This window comes from Anolis carolinensis, chromosome X (genome assembly GCF_035594765.1).
Source record: "Anolis carolinensis isolate JA03-04 chromosome X, rAnoCar3.1.pri, whole genome shotgun sequence".
Classification (NCBI taxonomy): domain Eukaryota; kingdom Metazoa; phylum Chordata; class Lepidosauria; order Squamata; family Dactyloidae; genus Anolis; species Anolis carolinensis.
This window is the reverse complement of record NC_085847.1, coordinates 3,407,501-3,435,000: the sequence shown is the minus strand read 5'-3', so window position 1 is coordinate 3,435,000 and position 27,500 is coordinate 3,407,501. Positions and strand designations below refer to the sequence as shown.

General features: G+C 44.4%; 2 protein-coding genes across 6 annotated transcripts in view; both read right to left on the bottom strand.

Annotated features, from left to right (window-relative positions):
• The window catches only part of gp1bb (glycoprotein Ib platelet subunit beta), a 6,331-nt gene extending 482 nt beyond the window's left edge, over positions 1-5,849 (bottom strand). Inside the window, exons 1-2 of the mRNA XM_003225125.4 lie at positions 2,072-5,849; positions 1-457 (exon numbers count right to left, since the gene is read on the bottom strand). The exon at positions 1-457 is cut by the window's left edge and continues 482 nt beyond it. Coding sequence (XP_003225173.1) covers positions 1-449 — 449 coding nt within the window. The 5' untranslated portion in view covers positions 450-457; positions 2,072-5,849. The remainder of the gene's footprint in view (positions 458-2,071) is intronic.
• Positions 5,850-5,967: 118 nt separating this feature from the next.
• Positions 5,968-27,500, bottom strand: part of septin5 (septin 5) — a 41,782-nt gene continuing 20,249 nt past the window's right edge. For 2 of the 5 annotated variants that reach the window (XM_008117367.3, XM_062958342.1), the window contains 10 exons: positions 18,579-18,675; positions 17,720-17,806; positions 17,349-17,472; positions 17,085-17,219; positions 15,861-15,978; positions 15,401-15,502; positions 14,214-14,310; positions 12,544-12,679; positions 11,910-12,012; positions 5,968-10,968 (listed from right to left, as the gene is read on the bottom strand). In XM_008117367.3, the coding sequence (XP_008115574.2) occupies positions 10,912-10,968; positions 11,910-12,012; positions 12,544-12,679; positions 14,214-14,310; positions 15,401-15,502; positions 15,861-15,978; positions 17,085-17,219; positions 17,349-17,472; positions 17,720-17,806; positions 18,579-18,675 (1,056 nt within the window). In that variant the 3' untranslated portion in view covers positions 5,968-10,911. Of the gene's footprint in view, positions 10,969-11,909; positions 12,013-12,543; positions 12,680-14,213; positions 14,311-15,400; positions 15,503-15,860; positions 15,979-17,084; positions 17,220-17,348; positions 17,473-17,719; positions 17,807-18,578; positions 18,676-25,499; positions 25,765-25,857; positions 26,203-27,500 lie in introns of those variants that run through there. The other 3 variants (XM_008117365.3, XM_008117366.3, XM_008117369.3) reach the window with 3 other exon arrangements.

Sequence of the window (27,500 nt, the reverse complement as noted above, 5' to 3'; positions counted from 1 at the left end):
AGGCAGATCTGGGAGAAGAGGGCCACGCTGCAGTACCAATACTGGCACGTGGCAAGGATCTCGTCCTCCGACAGATAGGTGATGATCCTGCCTTGGAGATGCGTCGGGGAAGAGCACACGATATTCCGGTACGTGGTCCGGTTCTGCTGCCACTGGAGCCAAGACCGCAAGTAAAGGATGTTACAGTCGCATTCCCACGGGTTCCCCCACAGGTAGACCTCCCGGACAGCCTTCAGGTTGTCAAAGAGCCCGCTGGGGATGGAGGTGAGCTCGTTGTTGTTGAGGTAGATCTTCCTGGTCGAAGGGGCAAAGGAGGCGGGGATGACGTCGTCGGTGAGACCGGTCGACATGCAGTCGATGATATCGTCAGCACAGCGGCACGGTTTGGGACATGTGGGGAGGACCAGGGGGAGGAAACCGAGGAGGAGGAAGGGCCCGAGGAAGGTCATCTCCCACTCTGAAAGACAACAGTTGCATTTCGGAATCATACTTTGGACCATCAGATGAAACACAGTACAGTTGGCCCTCCACATTTGCAGGTTTCATGTTCCCTCTATGATATTCTAGGGGAGAGATTTCCAAACTCTGTGTCATGAAGACATGTCAGAAAGACATCATACCAACCCGAGAGCCAGGAAGATAGTTCCATCTTGTCTCCTGTGCCATAGCAACATGCTATGCTAATTTATATATATACTAGCTGTGCCCGGCCACGCGTTGCTGTGGCGTTGTCTGGTGGTGTTGGTGAGAAATTGTTGAGGTAGTGGTGGTATTGAATGTCTGTTGTATGGCTGTTGTATGTTTAGTATGCACACTGAAGTGGATTATATGGCAGTGTGGAGTCAAGATAATCCAGTTCAAAGCAGATAATATAAGATTCTAAATGGGTTATATAGCTGTGTGGAAGGGCCTTGAGTCTACACTACCATATAATCCAGTTAAAATCAGACAATCTGTGGAAGAGGCCTAAGTGAGGCCTAAGTCTTTCTGTCCCCTGGGCTGAGTAGGTTTGCTAGGAGACCAAGTGGGCGGAGCTTAGCCTTCTAACTGGCAGCAATTGGATAAAAACTATTATTCCTCTCCCTGTAATTAGGACTTTATTTTTCTTTTCTTTTTGTTGTATCAACCTAGAACCGTGAATGATGGGTTGTGTTGTCAAATTTCGAGGTTGGGGGGCCTGTAGTTTTGTTGTTTTGTCCGCTGCCCTGATGCCATCACTCTTTTATATATATAGATATATAATTTATAATAATGTATAAATATATTGTATATACATATAATGTTGATAATAATATTATAATGGAATACAATATTACTACTAATAATACAATGTAATAATATTAATTATATATTATATATTAAATGTAATATTACTAATAATATTACCATATAATGATATAGTACAATAGAGTAATTTAATGCTTATTTTGTGCTATGCTATTAATATATTGTGTGTTCATTTGATTTGTAAGCCGCTCTGAGAAGAGCGAGATATAAATGTAGTAAATAAATAAATAAATAATTAACCCGTTAGCGTGTCGGAAGCAGTGTGTAGGTGTGTCACACCAGCCGTCCTGCTTTCTATGCTTAAGGAATCAACTCTTATTAGTTGATCCAGCTTAATTTACGTGGCATGACCTTTCCTCAGCAATAAGAAATTAATAATCAATAATAATAATTAATAAGAAAATAATAATCATTATTGAAATAATAAGAAAATAATCATTAATTAAATAAGAAAATAATGATTGTTAATGAAATAATAATTAATAAGAAAATAATAATCACGAATGAAATGATAATAAGAAAAAATAATCATGAATGAAATAAGAAAATAATAATCATGAATGAAATAATAATAAGAAAATAATCATGAATGAATAATAATTAATAAGAAAATAATAATGTAATTATTATTAATGAAATAATAATTAATAATTAAATAACAATAATCAATAACTTTTCAGAGCACCCCAAATTTGCGACCTCACTTGGCCTCCATAGATGACGGTCTGACCTGATCAAAGCTACTTTCCCATACAACCAAAAGGAAAATGGTCTTAAGACTTACCTCTCAGGAGTAGCTTCCCCCTAGAACGAGAACCTAAGGACTATTCGCAGACCGTCTCAAGAACAGACAAACACTCAGTCCCTCTCGAGTGCCCTGCCTGCAGGAGGAAGATAAAGGAAGCGTCTAATTCGGTATTTCCTGGAGATGCCACAAGGCTGGCTTGCAATGGGAGCTCCTTTCCCATCTGCCATGGAAAGCCATGGCTAAGCGGCACACTTGCAAACAGCACAACCCACAGGAATGTACACAGCCTTCCAGAATCCCATAGCTGGACTTGTAGTCTTCAAAGGATCTGTGCCAAGGAGTGCTATAGCTTTGCATTCTTCCACATCATCATCAGACAATTGGGTACATTTCTGCCAATGATGAACAAGTTTTCTGAAGCTGTCGCAGAAGAAGTCGACACTCAGTTTCCGCAACCGGCGTCTCACAGTTTCCATCGTGCACAGATCTTCCGATAGCCAAGCAAAGCAATAATGGGACCCACACGTTCTTGTGAAATGCCGATTATGTTTGAAATTTCTCTCTGAGTGATACAACAATCGTCCTGAATCAATCTGTCAACCTTTTGCTTGTGAAACTCAGTGGCTGCTGTCACAGGACGTCCAACTCTTTGTTTGTCACGCAAACATCTCAACATCTTTAAACTTACTCACCCAATGATGCACAGGACTCACATCAACACAATCCCCATAAAGAGTTTGCATTCTCTGATTAATCTCCTTTGGGGTGACACCTTCTGCTGTCAAGAATTCAATGCACGTTGCATAAGTCTCATTGACCGACCGTCTGTGCAGGGTTCCATACTTCGCACTTTAACAACACAACCGTTCAATGCTAAGGCTTCCCGCCAAATGGAAGTGTAGAGGAGAGTCTCCTGAACAAGCCAGTACCTGCCGCAGACCAGGACTGCTATCTGTTGAGGAGTTACGAAGGTGGAGGCATTACTTTTCATTCAACCCTCGTAGTCTTCAAAGGATTCTTGCCAAGGAGTGCTATAGCTTCGCATTCTTGCATGACCGGGAATGAGATTAGATAGTGCTTTCCGACTCTGTTTGGATTCAGATGTAAATGGACTACATCTCAGGGTGCATCTACACAGTCAAATTGATACAGTTCTATGCCCCTTTAAGTGCCATGGCTCAGTGCTATAGGATCCTCAGTGCTGGTGCCTCTCTAAATGCCTAAAATGTCATATTATTGAGTCACAGTAGTTAAAATTGTGTCAAACTGCAGGAACTCTACAGTGTAGGCGCAATTTGAGATCAAAATCCCAAATCCATTCAATCGGGGTTTGGCCAAAGCAGGACAATATGGGACGAGAACTTCCCTTGGTGTAGTTCGACAGAGGTGTGTGATAGGAGTGGGCAGGTTGTGCATCCCACATCCGAAATGCTTGGGGACAGAAGTGTTTTGGATTTCAGTGTTTTCCCTCAGATTTTGGAATACTCATTTGTTGTATGTATGTACTTAATGAGTTTTTAGAGAGATGGGACCCAAATGCAGAATGCATGCACCTTAGATACATAGCCTGAAGGTGCTTTTATGCCATATTTTAAAATATAATTTTGTACATAACACCCAGAGTCCAGTCTACAGTTTACTTATCAAGACTGGTAGTGGCCGAACTTGCAATGACGATGCCGCGAAGACTGATGGGTCTGGCTCATCTCTTCCGATATACTCCCAACAAAAAGGACACATTCCCCTTTGTTAACGTTCACCACATCCTGGAAAAGAAGGAAGTGTGCCGTGCAACAGATTATGAGCTCTGAGCCCAAGGTGACACTGCAAATCCAGCCAAGACTCGAGGCCAAAAGAACAAGCAATTCACTCTTGGGACATTTCAGTTGTTGATGTCCATCTCGTTCTCTCACCACTGACCATGTTGATGGGAGTTGTAGTCCAATATGTCCAGACAGCCATAAGTTGTCCATCATGGCTCATGATGCCCGGTAGCAGATGGCTGAGGGATCAATAACTGGATCACCACATCATTATTATTATTATTATTATTATTATTATTATTATTATTATTACCACCACCCCACTTTATCTCTCCCAAAGGAGACACTTTGGGTACCAATGCCCTACACGGCTCTACTGCTTCTACTTCTATCCTTACAATAGCGGTGGAGTAGTTTAGGCCGATGGTTACTCAATGAAGTTAACCAAACGAGGATCATTACATTGGAAGGGATTCTTGTCCAGACAGAAGTTTGTGCCAACTGCCTATTCCAGCATGGGAGAGATCCTGTCCCATCTTACCCAAAACAATATTTGACTAAAATGTGTCCTCCTCATGTTCATGAGATCTTGTCCTACCCGTTGACAATTTGTTGATAATTCGTTGCCCTTTTTTGGGAGTCCAGTACTCTTAACGGTGATAGAAGGTGAAAAGAAAGGTCAGGTTGGGGAAACCTACGTTGATTTGTTGGACCAAAACCTACATACCTGAGTCAAGTGGGAAAAAATGTAAGTTGGAATAGTGGTGGTGACATATACACGTATAACTGTGGATTGTTGTTATTGTGTGCCTTCAAGTTGACCTGGAGATGAATGTGTGGGATCCGTCCAAAGTCACGTATTGGATTTCCATGTCCAAGTGAGAAATTGAACCTAGATTGTGGTTCGAGTGTAACGCTCCGACCACAACACCATACTGGGCTACACATGCATTTTATCTGGACAGAGCAGAAGAAGAGCTTCATGATTCCCTTTATGGACCTTCCAAAATCTCCTTCCCAGAAGCTCTTCAACCAGCCTTGAGAACACATTTCTTTCAGGCACCCTTCAGTTCACAATCAGGTCTACATTTTCATTCCCGGCACACTCTCAAAAGTTGTATTTAAATTCCTCCCTTCCTTCTCTCAAAATACATCCCATCTGCAATGTTTGGAGATGAGTGAAATCCCTTGGAGAGTCAGGCCCTGGTCTTACGGACATTGAGACTCCTATTGTGGTCTTCCGCCTGCACATATGCATATGTTCCCCTATGGAAGCGGTTGGATATTTTTGTCTGACACGGAAAAGAGGAACGGTTGTGGTGCCATTACGCACAAAGTTGCATTGCACATGTGTCGCCATTGCACTCAGATGCACATTGTGCGTGAGTGAGAATGTGCATTTGGTGGTGCATTCAGTGTTGGTTCTATTGCGCGATGTCGCTATGATGCAGTGCTAGCCCAACATAGTGGCCAATGTAAGCATCTGCTTGTGGCGCATTTGTCCGGGGGCACTGTCGAGGCGCCTCCGTGGCGGCGGGAGCCATTGGCTCCCTCCTCGCCAAATGCAGAAGGCCTCAATTGAGGCCTAGTTCTTCTCCCGGATGGTAATTGTTTGGGTCGTTCTTTTTTCCCTTCTTGAAGATAGGGACCACATTCGCCCTCCTCCAATCTGCTGGGACTTCTCCCGTTCTCCAAGAACTCTTGAAGATAATTGCTAGTGGTTCTGAAATAACTTCCGCTAATTCCTTCAATACTTTTGGATGTAGCTGATCTGGCCCTGGGGACTTGAATTCGTTTAGAGAGGCCAGGTGTTCCTGGACAACTTGTTTCCCTATTTGGGGCTGGATTTCCCCCAATCCTTCGTCCATTCCATGTTGCTGAGGTAGAAGATGGCTTTCTTTTTGTGAGAAGACCGAGGCAAAGAAGGCATTAAGTAGTTCTGCCTTTTCCCTGTCCCTTGTCACCATCACCCCATCTTCTCCTTGCAGTGGCCCTATCGCCTCCTTGTTCTTCCTTTTTCTACCAACGTAAGCAAAAAAGCCGTTTTTGTTGTTTTTTATGTCCCTGGCAAGCCTGAGCTCATTTTGCGCTTTAGCCTTGCGAACCTTTTCCCTACAGTACGGTAGTGAATGCGACAGAGTAAGTCATCAAAAAAACAAAAACGCATCGTTTGGGTTTTTTTGCTTTTAGTTTACTTCATTGATCAGTTCAGATAGTAAACATTATATTAATAATTATCATCATAATTTTAATAAAATGGAGATATTTAAAAGGTTCTGTTCTCTTTGATCACAATGACAAAAAAATGTCCCAAAATTTACAAAAACAAAACAGAAAGAAGGTACAGAACGGAGCAAGGCAAGCTCGGGTGTCACAGAAGCGGTAGCAACAAAGCCGTGGTTTACTACATGGCTGCCACGAGGGCGGTGGGGGAAGCCCAAGGGAAGGCAAGAAACCAGTACATGGCACGGGGAGACGACCCCCTTCCCCTTTCCCCGGGTCACAACAAAAACGTCAAAAAGGCATGCGGAACGACCTGTGAGAACAAGCAGAAAGCTAGTACCATCAAGGAGCCAAGCGCCGGCCACAGGGGCAAGCCGGCACGTGGGCACACACCATCACAAAAGAAAAATACAGGCTCACTGCCTCTCCGAGGGAGGCACACAACACCCCCGAGACCGCACCCCGCTCCCGCCAACCTCCCACTTTTACTCATGGAAACACAAGGCTTGCCCCCCAACACACACACACACTCACACCACCACCACCAGACAGATTTCCAAACACAACACAACACAAATAAGTACCAACAGAAGGGAGTCTAGAAGTGCCGGGCCCTGATGGGGAATGCAACGAAAGTGTGGGTGACTGTCATTCAGCATGCAGTGCCCAAATTGTGGGAAGCGAAACGTAAAATTATGGGGAAAGTAGGTTTTAATGCAATGTCCAAGCCACTCCTCGGACTGAGTTCCCGTAATATCGGCCCTATTATGCCTTCCAAGAGAAGCCAAACAGTCCGGGGGCAAAACCAACAGCAATGGAACCATACTCCTCCTATTCCCAGTAACTGGAGAGGACAACAGACCGATACCACGTGCGTCGGAACAATGTCAACACTGACCAATTCATGCAAAAACTCCAGTAGAGTCATTGCACAAAGCACAACACCTGGGAGAGGTATTGACGATGTAAGCAAAACAACCCGGAGAGGAAAGGACTTGATGTTTTCAGGACTGGCCAAACCAAAAATGGTGCCACCTCCATCCCATACGTCCTCCATGTTCTACCATCATAAGCTACCTTATCCAAGGCGACATGAGCTCTCCGTTGACTCTAAGTAAGGTTTCAATCTAGTCTTCTCCTCTCCATGATCCTGTTTGACCGGACTTCAACCCAAGACCAACCTGTTCTCGCTGGAGAACATACTACCAATATTGAAGAACTAGCCTTGACATCATCTGGCTTCCTCGCACCATACACAATTTGGAAATTTCTGGGATTATAAGTTCTAGAAGTCTTCAACCACAGGGCTGCATGCTCCAAAACAGTAGGATTTCCAAGAGAGAGAAAGCCGCCAAGCAATGTCTTGGCCACATATGGACATATGGCTGTAGTGTGGTCGCACTGGTTGCATGGCCTTATCGGGGGAGAGCAAACCACCAGCAGATGTCCTCCTGGGGTGTAAGATAAGCTTGAAAGTAGCATAGAAGTGGAACACAACCACAGCCACAGAAAGAGAGGACGCTAATCTCTCTTCAACAGATTCCTCTGCTTTCCGAGGGAGGGAAGGACAACATATCCCTTATAGAGAGTCATCCAAAGCCATGGATGCCACCTTCCAGAAGATAGTTGTCCAACAGTTGGACAACCATGGCTCTTAGGTTTCTTTCAGGACAATGATCTACAACTCCCACCAGGAACATAAGTTCCATCTGATGGGATTCTGGGATTTGTGGATTTGTTCATTCTTTCTCCAAGTGATGTAAGATCAAGGCAAGGCACTGGAGAAGTCTATCTCCCTCCCTAGTTGACCAACCCAAGTTTTCCACAGGATGGAGAGCCCCTCCAATCACTTCCCACTTCTTCAATTTGAATTTCTCGTGGGCGGAATGTGGATTTTGGGATGCAAGGTGTCTAACACTTTCCTTCTCTGGAGTTTTTGAAGCAGAGGCTAGATGGCCATCTGTCAGGAGGGCTTTGAGAGTGTGTCTGTGCATGGCGGAATGAGGCTGGACTGGATGGTCCTTGGATTCTCTCCCAACTCTAGGATTCTAATAATAATAATAATAATAATTGGGAAGTGTCCGACGTGTGATCCAATACAACAGCCAGCAGAGTGTCTGCTGTGGACTCGTCTTGTTGCGTTTCAAAAAATAATAATAATAATAACAATAATAATAATAATAATTGGGAAGTGTCTGACGTGGAATCCAATACAACAGCCAGCAGAGTGTCTGCTGTGGACTCATCTTGTTGTGTTTCAAATAATAATAATTATTATAATAATAATAGTCAACTGCAAAAGGCCACCCTACTGGGATCTGTACGCATCATCCGAAAATACATCACACAGTCCTAGACACTTGGGAAGTGTTCGACTTGTGATTTTGTGAAACAAAATCCAGCATGTCTATCTTGTTTGCTGTGTCATAGAATAAAGTAATAATAATAACGATCGTAATAAAAATTACGATCTGCCAACTGCAAAAGGCCACCCTACTGGGATCTGCGCACATCATCCGAAAATACATCACACAGTCCTAGACACTTGGGAGGTGTTCGACTTGTGATTTTGTGAAACGAAATCCAGCATGTCTATCTTGTTTGCTGTGTCATACAATAATAATAATAATAATAATAATAATAATAATAATAATAATAATAATAATAATTTTATTTATATTCTGCTCAATCACCCCAGGGCAGATTCTATGATTCTATGTCCAAGCATCAGAGAATGAGGATCTGTCTATGAAAGTGGCTATGTCAGGGGAAAAAATCATTATCTGCGACAAAAAAGCAGTCCAGCCCCATATAGTTTCAGTCTATGTGCCATATAGTATCCATATCCACAGGGGATGTGTTCCAAGACACAAAGAAACACATATGGATAAGAGCAAAGCCTATATTTGATTAAGTGAAACTGTAGATATCGAATCCGTGGATAAGGGGGTTGTACTGCACTAAGCTATTTTGTGCAATAATTCTGTACAATAATGTTTTGACTGATTGTCATATTTAAATGTATAGTAGAGTCTCACTTATCCAAGCTAAACGGGCCGGCAGAAGCTTGGATAAGTGAATATCTTGGATAATAAAGAGTAATTAAGGAAAAGCCTATTAAATATCAAATTAGGTTATGATTTTACAAATTAAGCACCAAAACATCATGTTTTACAACAAATTGGACAGAAAAAGCAGTTCAATACGCAGTGATGTTATGTTGCAATTACTGTATTTACGAATTTAGCACCAAAATATCACAATATATTGAAAACATTGACTACAAAAATGGCTTGGATTATCCAGAAACTTGGATAAGCGAGGCTTGGATAAGTGAGACTCTACTGTATATACATATATACAATATAATTTACAATAATATATAATATTGTAATACATTGTTTTTTTAATGTGGAATTTGATTATAATGTGCATGTTATTGTCATTTTATAAGTAAAGGTAAAGGTCTGGGCGTTGGTGCTCATCTCCATTTCTATGCCGAAGAGCCGGCGTTGTCAGTAGACACCTCCAAGGTCATGTGGCCGGCATGACTGCAAGATATTAATGAAGAAATTGGGACATTGAACGTTTGCCGTTTATATGTATATTAACCGCCCTGAGTCCCTATGTGGAGAGAGGACGGTCTAGAAATAAAGTATTATTATTATTATTATTATTATTATTATTATTATTATTATTATTTTGATACTCAGTCACTTCCATGGCCCCGTGAGTCTTTAAGTCACATGGTTAGCTTTCTCTTCTAGTCTTGGTACGGCATGACGGAACGAAACAAGCAAAGAAGCGCGCACGGCACACATTCACACCGCAGGGCTGCCCGAAGCGACGCCGAGTTCGGCACCACACTTCCAACGCCAACAACACCATTTGTAGCTGAGCAAACACACACTTTTCTCTCCAGCCTCCATGTTTGGGGACCAAAACAGAGCGCCGAGGCATTGGATACACACCATCCAATTCAGTTTCTGAATTCCGAAGGACGGGTTCACAGGACAAGAGGTTAAGCCTCGACGGAAGGTTTTTTGACCCTTTTGGTCAGAAGAGCATGCTACCCACATCTCTCCTCAAACAAGGGCAGTGGATGCTGTTTGGTACGATTCTCTCTCTTCCACTCATGTCATTTTTTAAAAATGGGAATGAGGGGAAATCCGCCAGGAATGTTTCGAGGCAAAACGTGGACCTGCCCACCTCTCTGCCCTACGAAACGCCAACCAACGTTCTGCCCGTTCTCTCTCAAAGTGGCTGGAGAAATAAAAAAGAAACCAACAGCGATAAAGGGAATGCCTCAGGCACAAGAAGCGGCCCGATCTCTTCGCTTATTCCCCCATTTCGGAAATATCTATGATATCTATTGTCCCCAGAGGTAACACTGGCCTTGCTACGACCGTAGAGAAGTTGGGGGATTTTTCAAAATCGTATACGGGGGGCTGGAGAGAGATCACAGCACCTTGGTTAAGAGTAAACATTTACGTGCATTTTCACAGAGTCCTCAAAATTCATATCCCATAGAAACAGCGATCGTTGTCTTTTAAATACCGGGATGCTCCCTAACAAGAGTTTAGTACATCTAGGAAAGAGGAGGGGAACAGTCGAGGGGGGTCGGGATATTCTGAAGACGGGAGGGGCTTCTCAGTGAGCGGCCACACCAGCCGCTTCCCCTCCCCTCTCTTCGTCGTCCTACTAACAAAGAATGGCTACCATCAAAGGAGAGAGAGAGAGGGAGTAGGTGTCACCCTTGCTCACGAGTCTTGGTTTCGTTTCGTTCTCTGCAATCAGAAAGTCCTTCCCGGCGAGTCCACGGTTCCGGATGAACAAACAGCCAACTGAGGCAAGGGTGGCCTCCTGGACCCTTCCGTCCCGGCGCCCGGGTCACTGGTCTTGCATCTGCTGCTGCATCTTCTGCAGCATTTCTTGCATTCGCCGCAACTGGAAAGAGAATGACAAAATTGAAGGAGAAGCTGACAAGGAGAAGACCTGGCTATGGCTTACAAATGGGACACTGAAGAAGGGGACAGAAGGCAGCCCAGGAGCAAGCCATCAGAACAAATGCAATCAAGGCCAAGATCGAAAAATCATATGATGACCCAAAATGCAGACTGTGCAAGGAAGCTGAAGAAACCATTGATCACATCCTCAGCTGCTGTAAGAAAATTGCACAGACAGACTACAAACAGAGGCACAACCATGTGGCCCAAATGATTCATTGGAACTTATGCCTCAAGTACCACCACCCAGCAGCAAAGAACTGGTGGGACCACAAACCTGCAAAAGTATTGGACAATGAGCACGCAAAGAGACTGTGCAAGGAAGCTGACGAAACCATTGACCATATCCTCAGCTGCTGTAAGAAAATCGCACTGACAGACTACAAACAGAGGCACAATTATGTGGCCCAAAGGATTAATTGGAACTTATGCCTCAAGGACCACCTCCCAGCAGGAAAGAACTGGTGGGATCACAAACCTGCAAAAGTATTGGAAAATGAGCACGCAAAGATACTGTGGGTCTTCCCAATCCAGACTGACAAAGTTCTGGAACACAACACACCAGACATCACAGTTGTGGAAAAGAACAAGGTTTGGATCATTGATGTTGCCATCCCAGGTGACAGTCGCATTGACGAAAAACAACAGGAAAAACTCAGCCGCTATCAGGACCTCAAGATTGAACTTCAAAGACTCTGGCAGAAACCAGTGCAGGTGGTCCCGGTGGTGAGCGGCACATTGGGTGCTGTGCCAAAAGATCTCAGCCGGCATTTGGAAACAATAGACATTGACAAAATTACGATCTGCCAACTGGAAAAGGCCACCCGACTGGGATTTGCATGCATCATCCGAAAAGACATCACACAGCTTGACCCAACTTACCTCTTCATCCTTCATCTTGATCAGCTTCTCCGTTTCGACATCTGGGGTCGGGAGGGGCAGGATTGGGATCGGGCTCTCTATCCGGTTGTCCTGAGTCAGCTTACTGGAGGGGAGCGGGAAAAGGAAAGGGGAGAGGGAAGAAAAATAGATCTGAATTTCGTCTCCTCTCCGAGCCAGATATTTTGCGCATGTCTGAAAAGTATGTCACCAACATAAAAAGTTGTTGCCGAACAATCACTATGTAACTGGTGAAAGCACCAGGGTACTCGCAGTACCACCATTTTGCCACTAGATGTCACTGGAAAATGGTACACAAACACATGCACGCAAACGTATTTTCACTTATATTATGTGTATAGATTATTATATTTATTTATACCCCGCTTTACCTCTCCCAAAGGAGTCTCATGCAATATATTCGACCCTCCAGACGCTTTGGATAACAACTCCCATCATCCCATGAGGGCTGTAGCTGATGGGAGCTGAAGTCGAAAGCGTTTGGAAGGCAAGCATTTCCTACCCACAAAAAAAGAGCTGGTTCGTGCATTGTCCATCATTCCACAATAGACACCTTGTTTTGGACAGCTCCTATCATTCCCAGCAAGCCCAGCCAACATGCATCAGGAGGACCCACCTGGTCATCTGCTGAATACACTGTGCTCTGTAGTTCTCGTAGTGAACGTCACAAGTCACGTCCTTCAGGTCATGCATGTGCGTCCGGATCAGCATGTTCCGCAGCTTCACGAAGTCGCAGTGTGCTTGGTTTTCCACTGGGAGCAAAGAACAGACAATGGGGGTGGAGAAATTGATTATAGAATATATTATTATTATATTATATATTATTAATAATAATAATAATGAAGAGTCCTCTGTCCCCTGGCTATATCTGCCTAGAAGATCAGGGGGCAGAGGACTCTTACAAGTCAAACAAGCAGTCAAAGAAGAAGAACATGCCCTGGCAGAATATGTAAAGCAAAGTGAAGAACCTGCTTTGATTGAAGTAAAAAATCAGAAACTCCTCAAAACACAGCAGACAAAAAACCAGTACAAGAAAACCGCACTACAAACTAGAGCTGACATCTGGCACGGCAAAGTTCCTTGACAACTTTCCAGCATATCTATCTTGTTTGCTGTGTCATACAATAAAATAATAATAATAATAATAATAATAATAATAATAATAATAATAATAATAATGTGTTGTCGAAGGCTTTCATGGCCAGGATCACAGGGTTGTTGTATGTCTTTCGGGCTGTGTGGCCATGTTCCAGAAGTATTCTCTCCTGATGTTTCGCCCACATCTATGGCAGGCATCCTCAGAGGATATACCTCACAACCTCTGAGGATGCCTGCCATAGATGTGGGCGAAACGTCAGGAGAGAATACTTCTGGAACATGGCCACACAGCCCGAAAGACATACAACAACCCAATAATAATAATAATAATAATAATAATAATAATAATAATAATAATAAGTTTATTTATATCCCGCCTCTATCTCCCCCAAAGGGGACTCGGGCCGGCTCACAGAAATATCAAATAAGAACAATAATAGTATACAATACATCAATAGACAAAAACATGCACCAGTTATAAAATCTAAACATAAACCTATGAAATAAAAACACGCTTAATAAAACATAGAATTATTATTATTATTATCATCATTTACATGGCACACATCCACACTGCATTATTATTATTATTATTATTATTATTATTATTATTATTATTATTATTATTATTGTATAGTATTTGTTACCCACCTCTCCTAATAGCTCAAGGCAGGGTGCAACTATAACTAAACAGATAGATAGACTAAATAAACCCAATAGGTCACCCTTTCTCAAACACCTATATCATATTTACTATCAGAATAGACATTACACCTATATCTTTAACAATAGTGCTGTTTTGTGCCCATGCAAACATAGACTGAATTACAGGGTTGTTGTATGTCTTTCGGGCTGTCTGGCCATGTTCCAGAAGTATTCTCTCCTGACGTTTCGCCCACATCTATGGCAGGCATCCTCAGAGGTTGTGAGGTATGGAAAATAGACTGTATTACCTTATCGAGATGCATCAATATTATAGAATAAACACAGCTTAACCTCACTTGAACTCCCATGGCTCGATACTATGGAATATGATGGGTTGCTCTTTCTCTAGCTCTCTCTACCCCAAACTACACATCTCAGGATTCCAAATCACGGAGCCGGGGCAGTTCAAGTGGTGTCAAACTGCATTCAGTATAGATGCAGCTTTCACTGGGAACCTATGGAGCTTTTGAGGCCAGCACTTACCTTCCACAATGCCCCAGGGATAGAGGCGGCCCCGTACTCTCTGACCCTTGGCTTCGACCACCGTGTTGCTGCCAATGACGGCAAAGGGAGCGCTTTCCTGGAACAGGGAGGAGATGGGGACTTTGTGACTTTCGGCTATGACTCCTTGGTTCATTGTACGGCATTCGAACCCGCATCAGCCCTCACCAAGACATCAGTTAAGACTTTACTCCAAGAGGAAGAGGCACAAAATCCCCGCTCCCCTATCTGTCACCTCCTTGGACCCTTTTGGCAACCACTTCTCCCATTTTCAAGGCTCTAATATTGAGAAGACAATAAACTACAACACCTATCATCCCCGCAAAACTTCCACAAGGAGGATGTAGCTGAAACCCACAGTGGGGAAAAATGTTTAACACCACTGCCATGGCTCAATGCGATGGAGCCTTAGGGAGGTGTAGTTTTACAAGGTCTGCCCAAGAGGACTGGTGCCTTGCGAAACTACAACTCCCGAGATTTCATTGCATTGAGCCATGGTAGTTCAAGGGGGGGCGGGGGGGGGGGGGGGACAAACAGCATACAAGGGCTATCCAGAAAGTACATTACGTTTTGGAATTAAAAATGAACAAAGTATAGGAGAAAACATTTACCATATACAGTTGAAAGCCAGACCCAAATACCACTTCTCAACATAGTCGCCATTCAAATCTAGGCACTTATCATAGTGATGAATGAGCTTGGCAACTCCTTGCCCACAAAACTCTGCCGCTTGCATCCTCAACGCAGCATTTTTGCGACGATGCGCAGCTGCGGAAAGGGGTGACCAGCTGGCTGAGGACGTAAGCGGCAGAGTTTTGTGGGGAAGGAGTTGCCAAGCTCATTCATCGCTATGATAAGTGCCTAGATTTGAATGGCAACCATGATGAGAAGTGGTATTTGGGTGTGGCTTTCAACTTTATATGGTAAATGTTTTCTCATATACTTTGTTCATTTTTAATTCCAAAACGTAATGTACTTTCTGGATAACCCTCGTTCATAAAATATAAATCTGAGATGACATTGATGACATCTTCAATCTGTACCTGATAAGTCAGATTTTAATTTTAATCTTTTTTTAACAACTCCAGATTCCATCATCCACTTAATTTTCTCCCTTCCCAGTCTTATCAACATGGATGTATATGTATGTATATTGACTCCTTGCCCACCTTTAGCTCTCTGTCTTGTTGCTTGAAGTCCTCGTCTTCATCCGAATCGCACTCCGGAAACTGGTAAACCTTAATTCCAAATTTGTCAATCTCCTCCCGGATCTGCACAAGGGAACATAATGGCATTTAGACCAAAAGGACGTCCGTTTCAATGAGAGTTGATTATAATTTTTTAAAATTTGGTTTCTAATGATACCGTGAGTTTCCTTGAGCAAATATATAAACACCAAAAATGACAATTTCAATGAATCCCAGGTGTATAAAATAGTACGGCGTCACAGTTTGAGCCCTGGGCTATGGCTTTGCCGAGCAGAGTCTGAATCAGGTCACACTCTCTCAGGCTCAGAGGAAGTCCAGGAAAAGGAAACTCTGTGACAGAGTCGCTACTTCCCCCTTTGAGAGGCTTAAAAGGGTGAAGTTGTGACTCTATTACTCCGCTCAGCCGCCTACGCAGACTCACCCTCTCTTTTAGCTTCTTGATCTCCGAAGGAACGAGGCAATCCGCTTTGGCAATGAGGGGCACTATGTTCACTTTTTCGTGCAGCGCCTTCATAAACTCCACATCGACCGGCCTCAACCTGGAGCAGAAGAAAAGGAGGGAAGAACAACAGACGAAAACAGTGAGGTTCATGCCGTTTCTCTCGCCTTTGATTCGAAGAGAGTCAGGACTTTATTGCACGAAGCCGCTATTCCATATGCATACGGGGCTCAACAAGAGGCTAGGGATTTCACAGAGGACGAGGGGGATGATGGGCTTCCAACTGAGGAGTCTGTGTGTGAATTGCAGGCCTTAGATCAGAGAGAAGTGCAAGAAGTTGAAGATGAGACAGAGGATGCTTTGGATTCCAATGTCTGTTCCTTAGCACAAGGGAAAAGTCAATTTCTCTTGGAAATTGGCCTTCAGCTGATGGGGAGTTTTCCCGTGATATTAGATTAGGTCTCCGCACAGAGGGAGTGAAGGATAGCTTAATTATGCCTTCAGAAAGACTCCGTGGGAAGTCCTTGAAACTCAGGTGCATGAGGCATAATCTCATGGCTTCTTGGTTGGGCTTGGGCTTAAATTAAGTGATGTTTACTTCATGTACAACGTTGACAAAAGGTTCAGGTTCCTGTCTCAGCTCTCAAGTTTGTGATTCAAGTTTCCTGTGTTTGCCTGTGTTCCTGTTTTGCCTTGGGAAACGTTCCTGTTTTCATGCTTATGCATTTATACCTGTGTTCTTAACTTCCTTGATTTCATGTACCTGGCCATATTTGGACTACTGCTATTTGATATCTCCTTTTCTACTGCTCTTTGGGAAAATGCCCTTTTCCCCCTTTGTACATGCTTTTCCTAATAAACTGCTGTAGTTTAATAAACTGGACTCTGGTGTGGTGCTGGGTGAAAAGGAGTCTCAAGGCTAGAGTGCAAGAAATAGGCAGATCGACGGCATTGTGAGATAAGGTCCATCTCCAAAGGTGACATTTCAGGTTCAATGCTGGTTTGTCTCCCTCGTGTGATAAAGTCCTCGAGAATGGCAGCAATGAGGCTATCTGAACGATGCATTTATGCTCCCAAAACAAATTGGTGAGAGCAAATCACCTGTCAACCCCATCTCTCTCCTGGTTATGTCCTCGATGCCTCGAGATGGAGATGGGAAGCCATCTGTAAGCATCTAGATTCTAGAAGGACCCATCCCCATCTTACCCATGGCCAAAGGGTGAGATAAAATACAGGCAGCAGTGCACGCGGTTGTCTTGAATATTCTTCCGGTTGAGGCCGCTCTCGTCCCGGAAGTACTGCTCAAACTGCTGGTCGATGTAATCCGTGATAGCCTTCCAGCTGGAGCAAAGCAGAACAAAAAGGCAATGAAGATATTAACCCTTTACTTTCACTAAAGAGAAAGAGATCTGACCATACCATATATTTTGTCCTTGCATCACAAATGGCCAGCGTAGGAAGAGGACTTACCACTCGGTGTTGTTCACAGCGTCTCCAAAACCCGGCGTGTCGACTATCGTCAGCTTCAGCTTCACCCCCTTTTCCTCAATGTCCACCGTGTGCTTCACAATCTCAACTGTCTGACTGATTCTTTCTTAAGATACAAAGGGTTTGAAAAGTAGAACAGAAGGGAGATAAGCATCTGAGATGACTTTCCAACACTCCCAACAGCCTAAATCAGTGGTTACCAGTGGTGACCAGGGACTATTTTTTCTAATGTTCAAGTGGAATCTCTCTTCCTGCCATTTGAACCCATGGCTCCACTGAGTCCTAGTCTCCAGGGCTGTAATGTCTCCCCAAACTACAACTCCCAGGGTTTCTTCCATTCTCACGACATGTACCTTCGGCATTGAGAAGCTTCCGGTCTTTGTAGAGGTCGGTCAGGAACAGGCTGTTCACTAAAGTCGACTTCCCCAGGCCGGACTCTCCTAAGGAACAAAGCATAAGGCGTTCTTGGGCAACATTTGCAACGTTGGCGGCACAAAAAGTAGTTAGATGATGTTCCTGATGTGGGAGAACTCCTGGTTGGGAATGTCTCGTCCTCAGATAACTGGCAACATCTGAGTTTGTTCGGTCTCTTTTTTATCAATGTCCTCGTCCATCCAGAAAACAGTTATTTTGTGAAATTCCGACCAAATGAGTCCCATGGCAAGTTGCAACGAGGACAAACCCAAGCTGAATCAAGAGCTTCTCTAAACCAGTCTCAGCCCTAAAACATGTCATATTTGTGGATTGGGAGGATTGGAAACTTGGCCAATGCCAGTCTCAAAGGAGCCAAAAGGGATATTATTATTATTATTATTATTATTATTATTATTATTATTATTTGAAACACAACAAGATGAGTCCACAGCAACACGGTTTTTGTTCCTGGGTTATAAATGTCATTTCCTAATTAGTTCTATTATAAAAATATGGGAAAGATTTATTAAAATGCAAAAACTTTGTTTTGGTGGGACATCCTGCAGCACATTTGCTATAGTTTGTCAGTTTCAACCAATGCAACATAGTTTGTGGCAGCCACAAGTAAGAAGTTTCTTGGAGATAACAACTACTTTCAAAGTCAGCACAGCACAATTAAACAGGAAATGACACTTTGAAACTAGGAACAGTTTTTTTAAAAAAATTTGTTACATCATCATTATTATTATTATTATTATTATTATTATTATTATTATTATTATTATTATTATTCCTCACCTGCCACCATGAGGGTGAAATCAAAGCCCTTCTTGACGGATTTCCGGTGCACTTGGTTGGGAAGGGTGGCAAAGCCCACATACTGCTTCTCGTGGTCCTGCAAGAAGAAGACACAGTGCATCAAAGGTTGCGACTATGAACAATCTTGGAGCAATCAACCAATAAGAAAACTGTAAAGCAATTCTTCGCACAACGCACCATTTTGTTACAAAACATGACACCAAGTGCATCGACAGCTTCGACACTGTAGGATGCATATCATGTTGCCCCACTCAAACTGCCATAGCCCCGTGCGAAGGAGTTGCCGTTTGGCGAGGCCAGCTAACACCTCCCAACAAAAGATTCCCCCAGGCAGGAAGCAGCCAGGCTTTGAAGCTGCAAGGCTACTCAATGCTAATCAAGGTGGCCAATTGCAACATTCCCACTTGCCTCCAACAGACAAGAGTTTTTTCTCCCACCCTGGACATTATTCCACAGGTATATATGTAAACCCCATTTGCCGAGTTTCCGACAGAGCTCACAACCTCTGAGGATGCCTGCCATAGATGTGGGAGAAACGTCAGGAGAGAATGCTTCTGGAACATGGCCAGATGGCCTGGAAAACTCATAGCAATGCAATAATAATAATATTATAATAATAATATACGTTTTGGTCAGGTGCGTTCAACAAATTCGCAGATCCGCAATGCAGAGTGGCAATTAATACATCAAAGGACACAATCAGGATTCAAAATGACTTGAAGGAACGCCCGAACAAACAGCATGAATTTCAACAGGGAGAAAGGAAAGATACTCCACTTAGACAGAAGAAATGTAATGCCAAAATCTCGGCTGGACCACATTTGGCTTGGCAACAATACACGAAAAAGAGATCAAGCCAAGAGTGTGATGCAGCAGCGAAAAAAGCCAATACAATCCGCACCTGCATCAATAGGTGTACAGAATGGTCCTGGAGTTGGACTGGATGGCCCTGGGCTCTCTATGTTTCAGGAAAAGGGCCATCTGAATTGGTCACAAAACCAGACTCGGAGCCAGCCTTTGCCCAAGTTTTCTCTACTCGACAACAGAATCTCAGCCGAACCCAAACTGATACCATTGTAATGACTGTGGATCCATTTAATTGAATCCTGGGATGTATAGTTCAACGAGGCACTTCTTAGAGAGGATACACACTCTCTGCAAAGACGGAGTACAATCCGTCCTCTGTATCCACCATCTTCACGACCGGAAAATCCAAAAAACCCAAACTTGATTTTGCTGTTCTATGGAAGAGACATCATTGTATATCATGGGACACATGAGTATCCATGGATTCCGGCAACCACAGTGGGTCAGGCAACCAAATCCCCATTGCGTATTGAAAACACATACACACAACTATAGAAAAGGAATATGTAGTACAGTGAACCGTTTGGGAGGTGGTTTGACCAAAGAATGCTCACAACTCAATACCAGCGGAAGCCAAACACCGGTGGAGGAGTGGGTTGTTTTCTTGGAGGCCCGCAAGCCGAGATGGAAGCCAACGTGAGCCTCCAACCTCGTATTTCTAATGTTTACCTTGGTTTCAGTATGAGGCAGCCAACTTCCTGTCGGGGGGACCCAAAATCCCAGCTCTGCTCCGCAGGCAGTTTCTGAATGCCTTATTCATAGCCGGACAGGGCTTCGGAGGTCTCCTTGGCCGCTTACTAGACAGAGGCCTCTTTCTTCCACTTCCGGCATCCGTTGAGGAACGTAATTCCAGCATCTTCTCAACTTGGCTCCATCCTTCAAAATGTTTTGGGAAGGGGCAAACTGAGATGGTTCTCGTGCCCAAAAGTGGTAGATTGAGGCAATCGGGCAGAGTTGTCAAACTGGCACAAGCAAGTTCACCATGAGATGGGTTCCATTTGGCACCAAATCCTGTGCATTGGATAGATTTGGACTAAGACTCCAGTGGCCACACAAATTCTATGGGTGCCCTCGGGTGAGTCACATTCTCTCGGCCTCAGAAGAAGGCAACAACTAACTCCTTCAATCATTGTGAAAGCTCAGGCCTGGCAACAGCACTCCAGTACCTAGAACTGATCAATTTGCGGGAGTTGGGTCCATTTATTTAGTCATGAGTTTGCCCTGCAATGGCTTCCAGGCATAAATTGACTACAGATATAGATAGATTGAGAGAGAGAGAGAGAGAGAGAGAGAGAGAGAGAGAGAGAGATAGTAGATAGGGATATAGATAGATAGATAGATAGATAGATAGATAGATAGATAGATAGATAGTAGATATGGAGATAGATAGATAGATAGATAGATAGATAGATAGAGATAGATAGATGATAGATAGAGATAGAGATTAGATAATATATAGATAGAGATATAGATAGATGATAGAGATTAAAGAGATATAGAGATAGAGATAGATAGATAGATAGATAGAGATTAGAGATAGATAGATAGATAGATAGATAGAAATATAGAGATATAGATAGTGATAGATAGATAGATAGATAGATAGATAGATAGATAGATAGATAGATAGACTAAAAACCCTTATGAATGTGTCCCAGATTCTTGCATCTTCTTCCTCCGCATGGTTGTGTTCAGTGGCCACTTTCAAACCTCGTGCGCCTGCAACAAGATGCCAACACATCCCTCTTTCGTTTCAGAATAAATAAGCATAAGCTATCATCTATTCTCTATCTTTTGCAAATTTCCAAAAAGGAGAGCTGGGAAATGTCACTTTGAGGACTAAACGTCCCCATGTTTCTCAAGGTGCATCTACACTGCGGAGGGCATGCCGTTTCACCCCACTTGAACTCAGTGCTACGAAATCCCAAGAGTTGTCGTTTTACACCTTCGCTGAACTACAACTCCCGGCATTGAGCTCTGGAAGCTCAAACGGCATTCATACAACATGCCAACGAGCAACATTGTCCCAATGGGCGGAAACCCATTTTTATGATTGTTTGCAGGTGGCGCAAAATCGACACAGTCCCTGCTCAGCAGACATATAATGTGCCATTGGAAAGATTATCAGTCAAGCGTTCTCCCGAAACATTTTATCTTCTCGTGCCAAGGCTGGTACGCCTGTAGCACTCTAGGGCAACGCTGTCAGTGCCATTTGAGATTAGAAAGGATGGAGAAGAACGGAGAAGTGCTCGAGAGGATTCGTAGTTTTCCAACGATTTCGCTGCCATTATAGAGAAGGGGGAAACCAGGTCAGGCGGCAGAGGCTGGCGGGCATCATCCGTTGCCGCCTCTTGTACCAACTCCACATCTCAGCACTGAAAAAGCCACGTATTCTGGATGGATACACACACACACTTACAATGCCCGCAGGTGTAGCAAAGGATGGCATCATTGTCAGGACTGATGTGAAACGCAACTGGCAGTTCTGTCAGCTTCGGTGTATGTAACGCACAGAGCGGGGAATGGCATCTTTGCCTTGGGCAACTCAGCGTTGTGGGACATGGTGGCATCTCACCACGGATGTCACCTGGGATGGTCACTCATGATGTTACCCTGCTCCCAAGCCAGCTTATATAGAGCGTCATTTTGGCAAATCTCAGAGAAGGGTGACCATCATGATCAAAAATTTGGAAACCAAGCCCTACGAGGAACTTAAGGAACTCAATATATTGAGCTTGGAGAAAAGAAGGTAGAGAGAAAGGGACATGAGAGCCATGTTGACATATCTGAAAGGACATCACATTGAGGAGAAGGGGGTCAGATTGTTTTCTCCTGCTCTAGAGACCAGGAAACAACGGAGAAATAACTCACAACCTCTGAGGATGCCTGCCACAGAAACGCCAGGAGAGAAAGCCGTACAGCCCAAAAGACTCACAGCAACCCAATAGAGAAATTTACTTTCTTAACTTTCTTAATTTCTACCCCAGAGGGGACTCAAGACAGCTTACGAACATTAAAATACATCTCAACAACATGTCAACAATCTAAACATGAGCAATTTAAACATATCAATCAATTAAACAGATTAAAACCGAATAAAATGCAGAATCGTGATCTCATTTCCTACTCCAACTGCAGAAAAAGAAATTCCACCTAAACTTTAGGAAGAACCGCCTGACAGTAAGAGCTGTTTGGCAGTGGAATATGCTGCCTGACAATCCTTCTCTGAGGCTGGATGGCCATCTGTCAGGAGTGCTTTGGTTGGGTATTCCTATCTGGCAGAAAGGAGTTGAACTGGATGGCCCTTCCAACTCTAGGATTCTATGATGCTAATGCACAGAACTGATCCACAGCCTTGGGAAGCATTTGCACAGTGCACATATGTAAACATACACATAGAAGAGAGTATCCCAGACTTTTCTCATGAGTAAGCATGTATACTATTGGGAAAGTACAAAGGGCCATCAATGGCATCTGTTCCTCCTCGCGTGACATTGGCCCTGCTTTGTGTCCACCATGCACACACCCCAAACTGTGTCCCCACCCCACCCAAACTGCAATATTTTCTTCCCCCGGCCCCGCTCTCCTGGAAATGAGATCTGACAATCTGCATCCGTTGCTATTCCGCCCTGCAACTGAGTGGGATGAATCAGGGGATGACGCTCCAAAATGCAATGCCGGGAATTTCGCTTCTCGCCCAGCCCCAAATGTGGATCCCTTCCCAGATTTCGAAACTCGGCTCATAGGAGAGCAAAAGCACAATGGAGACTCATTTGTGAAACGCCTCCGTTGGAACAAACCGTTCTGGAGGAGGAAGAGGATATTTTTATATTCTGGTCAAGTATTCATCCCTCGACATGTGAAGCAGCCAGCGGGAGACCAAGCCCGGCAGCATCCTTTGCTTTCTGCCATTTTCTCCCATTTTCATTCCGGTCCAGCTCTCTTGTTTTTCCCTTCCGCGCCTGCGCAGCATTCCCAAAAACACACAAACAGAGATTCTGCAACAATCGCTGACTTGTACAGCTATTTCTTTCCATTCACTGGGGATTCTGGGGGCAGGATTTTTGGAAGCCAGCCTTGGGCAACTTGTGTCCCTCAAGATGCTGTTGGACTGCAGCTCCCATCAGCCATAGAGAAATCATGACCAACCATATCCGGAGGGCCACCAAGTGACCTACTCCTGTGCCATATCTTGCCAAGATCACCCATGCATCAGGGCATTTATTAGTTAAGCAATGCCAAGGGAAAAGGCAACACACTCCGGAGCCCAGTGAGCTGAGCACTGAGACTTCGGAGAGCCATGGCATGTCACTGAGGCTGACATAGTGTTTGAGCCATCCAAATTGAAAATACTGTCTTCCCTACTTAAAAAAAACCCTGCCCTTCCTTTCTGCACCCCAGCACCCTCCAGGTAGGTTGTGGATGATGGGAATCACAGCCCATCTGTCAGGCTTGTGAGTAAGCAAAGTTCCCGTACGCATCTATACCATGCAAAAAGGGGCTCCTCTACAATTTAAAAACCCATCAGTTGGAATTTCTCCCCCATTATTATGTGTATTGTATTGTTTTGGTCATATTGGAAACCGCCCTGAGTCCCTTAAGGAGATAGGGCGGTATATAAATAAAATATATGTATTTTATAGAATGTTTTTAGATAGATTTTGTGTTTTTAGAGATGTTGTAACCCACATCGAGCCTCGAGAAGAGGCAGGTAAGAAATAATAATAACGCTATCAGGACCTCATGATTGAACTGCAAAGACTCTGGCAGAAACCAGTGCAGGTGGTCCCGGTGGTGCAGTGCCAAAAGATCTCAGCCGGCATTTGGAAACAATAGACATTGCCAACTGCAAAAGGCCACCCTACTGGGATCTGCACGCATCATCCGAAAATACATCACACAGTCCTAGACACTTGGGAAGTGTTCGACTTGTGATTTTGTGATACGAAATCCAGCATGTCTATCTTGTTTGCTGTGTCATAATAATAATAATAATAATAATAATAATAATAATAATAATAATAATAATAGCTTTAATTGCATAAATTGGCACCACCTTAAAGAAACATGTTCAGTAACTGGCATTTTAACATGGCAACAACAGCTCCCGGTAACTGATTGAAACCTAATGCATCCATCATAGAATCATAGAATAGTAGAGTTGGAAGAGACCTCATGGGCCATCCAGTCCAACCCCCTGCCAAGAAGCAGGAAATCGCATTCAAAGCACTCCGACAGATGGCCAATCATCTATTATTATTATTATTATTATTATTATTATTATATACATTCACTTGGTGAAAGCAAGATGCCCCCCAACTTCATTCTCTCTACCACAACACCAAGGACTGATCCTACTCTTTGATATAAAGCACACACTCTACCCGACCACCCTTGCAGTGTTGTTGTGAGGCTCCCGCTAACAGAATGTACACAAACCAATCTGGACAGTCAAGCATCAGACCTTTGACCTGCCGTTTATGCAGTTTATTTAACACACTATTCCGGTTGCCCATAGCAGTCCACTACAGCCTCAGTCATGCCTTCCCCAGCAATGGATCCAGAGAGGCATGCTGCTTTGGATACCGCAGGCGAGAATACGAATACATCCAAGCCCTCCAAGTTGGCAACCATTGCTATGTTCTCTGTATGGTTCCATACGGGAAGCATTTGGCTTTGCCTGGGACACTTGCCAGCTGATGGGCGGCATGGTTCCCAGGGCCTTTTCTCATGCTTCCCTCCGTCTCCATGCTTGGCACGGCAGGTGACACACAAGGCAAGGAGCCCACACAATGCAAACCCTGCTCGCTTTCCCCCTTTTTCTTTTTCTACCGGGCATTTTGTATCTCGACTCAAGCCTCGCCCTGGCTGCCTCCATTTTTCACATGTCAAAGCAAAGCTACCACAAAACACAACGCCATGTGTGACAGCAAAGACGTGCCCGATTCCCTGTTTCAAAGCCAAAGGATGCTCATGTTCACGAGCGACACCCGCAATCACAACACTGCACATGCATGTTGGCATGAGACTTACCATCCTTGTGCCACCCCCAGCATTGTCCATTTTGATGATGGCAAGAGCTCGGATGCCTCAAGGCAGCCAGGCATGAGTCAAGCCGGGCAGCACCTTATGTTCAGGGCAAAGGTGCAGAAGGGTGACGCATGGAACGGACACCTCTGTTTCAATGTGCCGCCTGCCAAGCTACCCAAATGGCAGCGGCACGGCAGGGGTTGTCAGGAGGATGCAGAAATAGGCTGTGGTTTGGCGACTCGCCTTTCATAACCCACCGCCGCCTCATTGGTGCTTCAACCGCCGTAGTGTCGCCGCGCACCCCGTGCACCCTCCCCGCTCCCGCCTGCCTTTTGTCATTGCCGTCGTTGTCCCTCCTTACCGACTGCGTCCGGCTGCCGTCCTGCCCTTTGAGAGCCTCTTCCTGGGCTCCAGGCTTCTCCTCGGGCACCATCCTGGCTTCCCCCCGCCCAGCCTCCTCCTGCTCGGCAGCTCAGCTCCGGCTATAAATATCCCCTGTACCTTCAGCTTGGCTGAATGGCTGCGTTGGTTCAGAGTCCTTGGCGAAAGCAGGCGCTCGACTAATCGCTCCTGAATAATGATTGCATCCATAATAACCAACGGCGGGCAGGACCGGGCGTCACCGCGGGCCAAAATAAAGAGCGAGCCCAACCCATGCGGTCCCTCCCCGCTTGGGCGACATCCATAAGGCAGCGACTCCCGCCCACATCGAGACAGACACATGCACAACCAGAGACGCACACACACACACACACACCACGAGTGCCTTGGCCTTGGCTATCAGGCAGACCGCGTTGACAAACAGCCAGCCAGCTGGTGAGAAGCTCTTGCCCTCCTTTCACAGCCTTGCAACCAAGGAGGATGCAGCAGGAGGGAAGCACAGAAGGAACCGCAGCCAAGGACACGGCAAGGGAGGGATAGAACAAGGATGGCATGTTCTTTGGCCCCTTTGCCACCCCGGTCACAACGCCAAGGCCAGGACATGTGGATCGAAGTGCAAGCCGGGCAGTGGCACAGGGCCAGGGCTCCATTCGGCACCGGCTTGCAAAAGGTGGCCTTTAAATGAAACCTATAATCCCTGGGTTTCAAATGACCTAACCATGCCCTGGACTCATTTTGGCCTTTTCCCCACATCATCAGCCCTTTTGTAGGAGTCGGGCTGTGGCGCAGGCTGGTTAGCAGCCAGCTGCAATAAATGACTCTGACCAAGAGGTCATGAGTTTGAGGCCAGCCCGTGTCGGGGTGAGCACCCGACAATTAAAATAAAAAATAGCCCCTGCTTATTGTTGACCTAAGCAACCTGAAAGATAGTTGCATTTATCAAGTAGGAAATTTAGGTACCACTTATATGTGGGGAGGCTAATTTACGACACCATAAAAATCATCCAGCCGCCGTTGGAATGAGGAAGTTGCCGTCGTAGTGGATGATGAAGCAGCTGCTCCCCCTGTGGCCAGAATCAAGCATACCCTCAGGAAGCTGGAAGCTGGAGAAGGTTTAAATTGCCTCTGTGTCTGTCTCTGTCTCTGTTCTATGTTATATGTCATTGAATGTTTGCCTTATATGTGTACAATGTTATCTGCCCTGAGTCCCCTTCAGGGTGAGAAGGGTGGAATATAAATACTGTAAATAAATAAATAAATAAATAGAAGGGATCCCCAAAGATCATCCAGTCCAACCTATTTCTATCCTCTCTCCAGAAGAGACTGTACAACATTCCAAAGCAGAAGCATATTCCACTAAAGTCAGACAGGACTTTAGTGAAATAAAGCCATCCATAATAATAATAATTAATAATAATTATAATAATAATACTTTATTTATATTCCGCCCTATTATCTCCCCGGAGAGACTCAGGGCGGATTCCAAACATAAAAGGCAAACATTTCAAGCCCGAACACAACAACAATACACCCATAATAACAACCCAGCATATAAAAACAAATTGTATAACTTAACAACTAAAATTAAATAAATAAACGCAACCTGTTATATCAGACATGAAA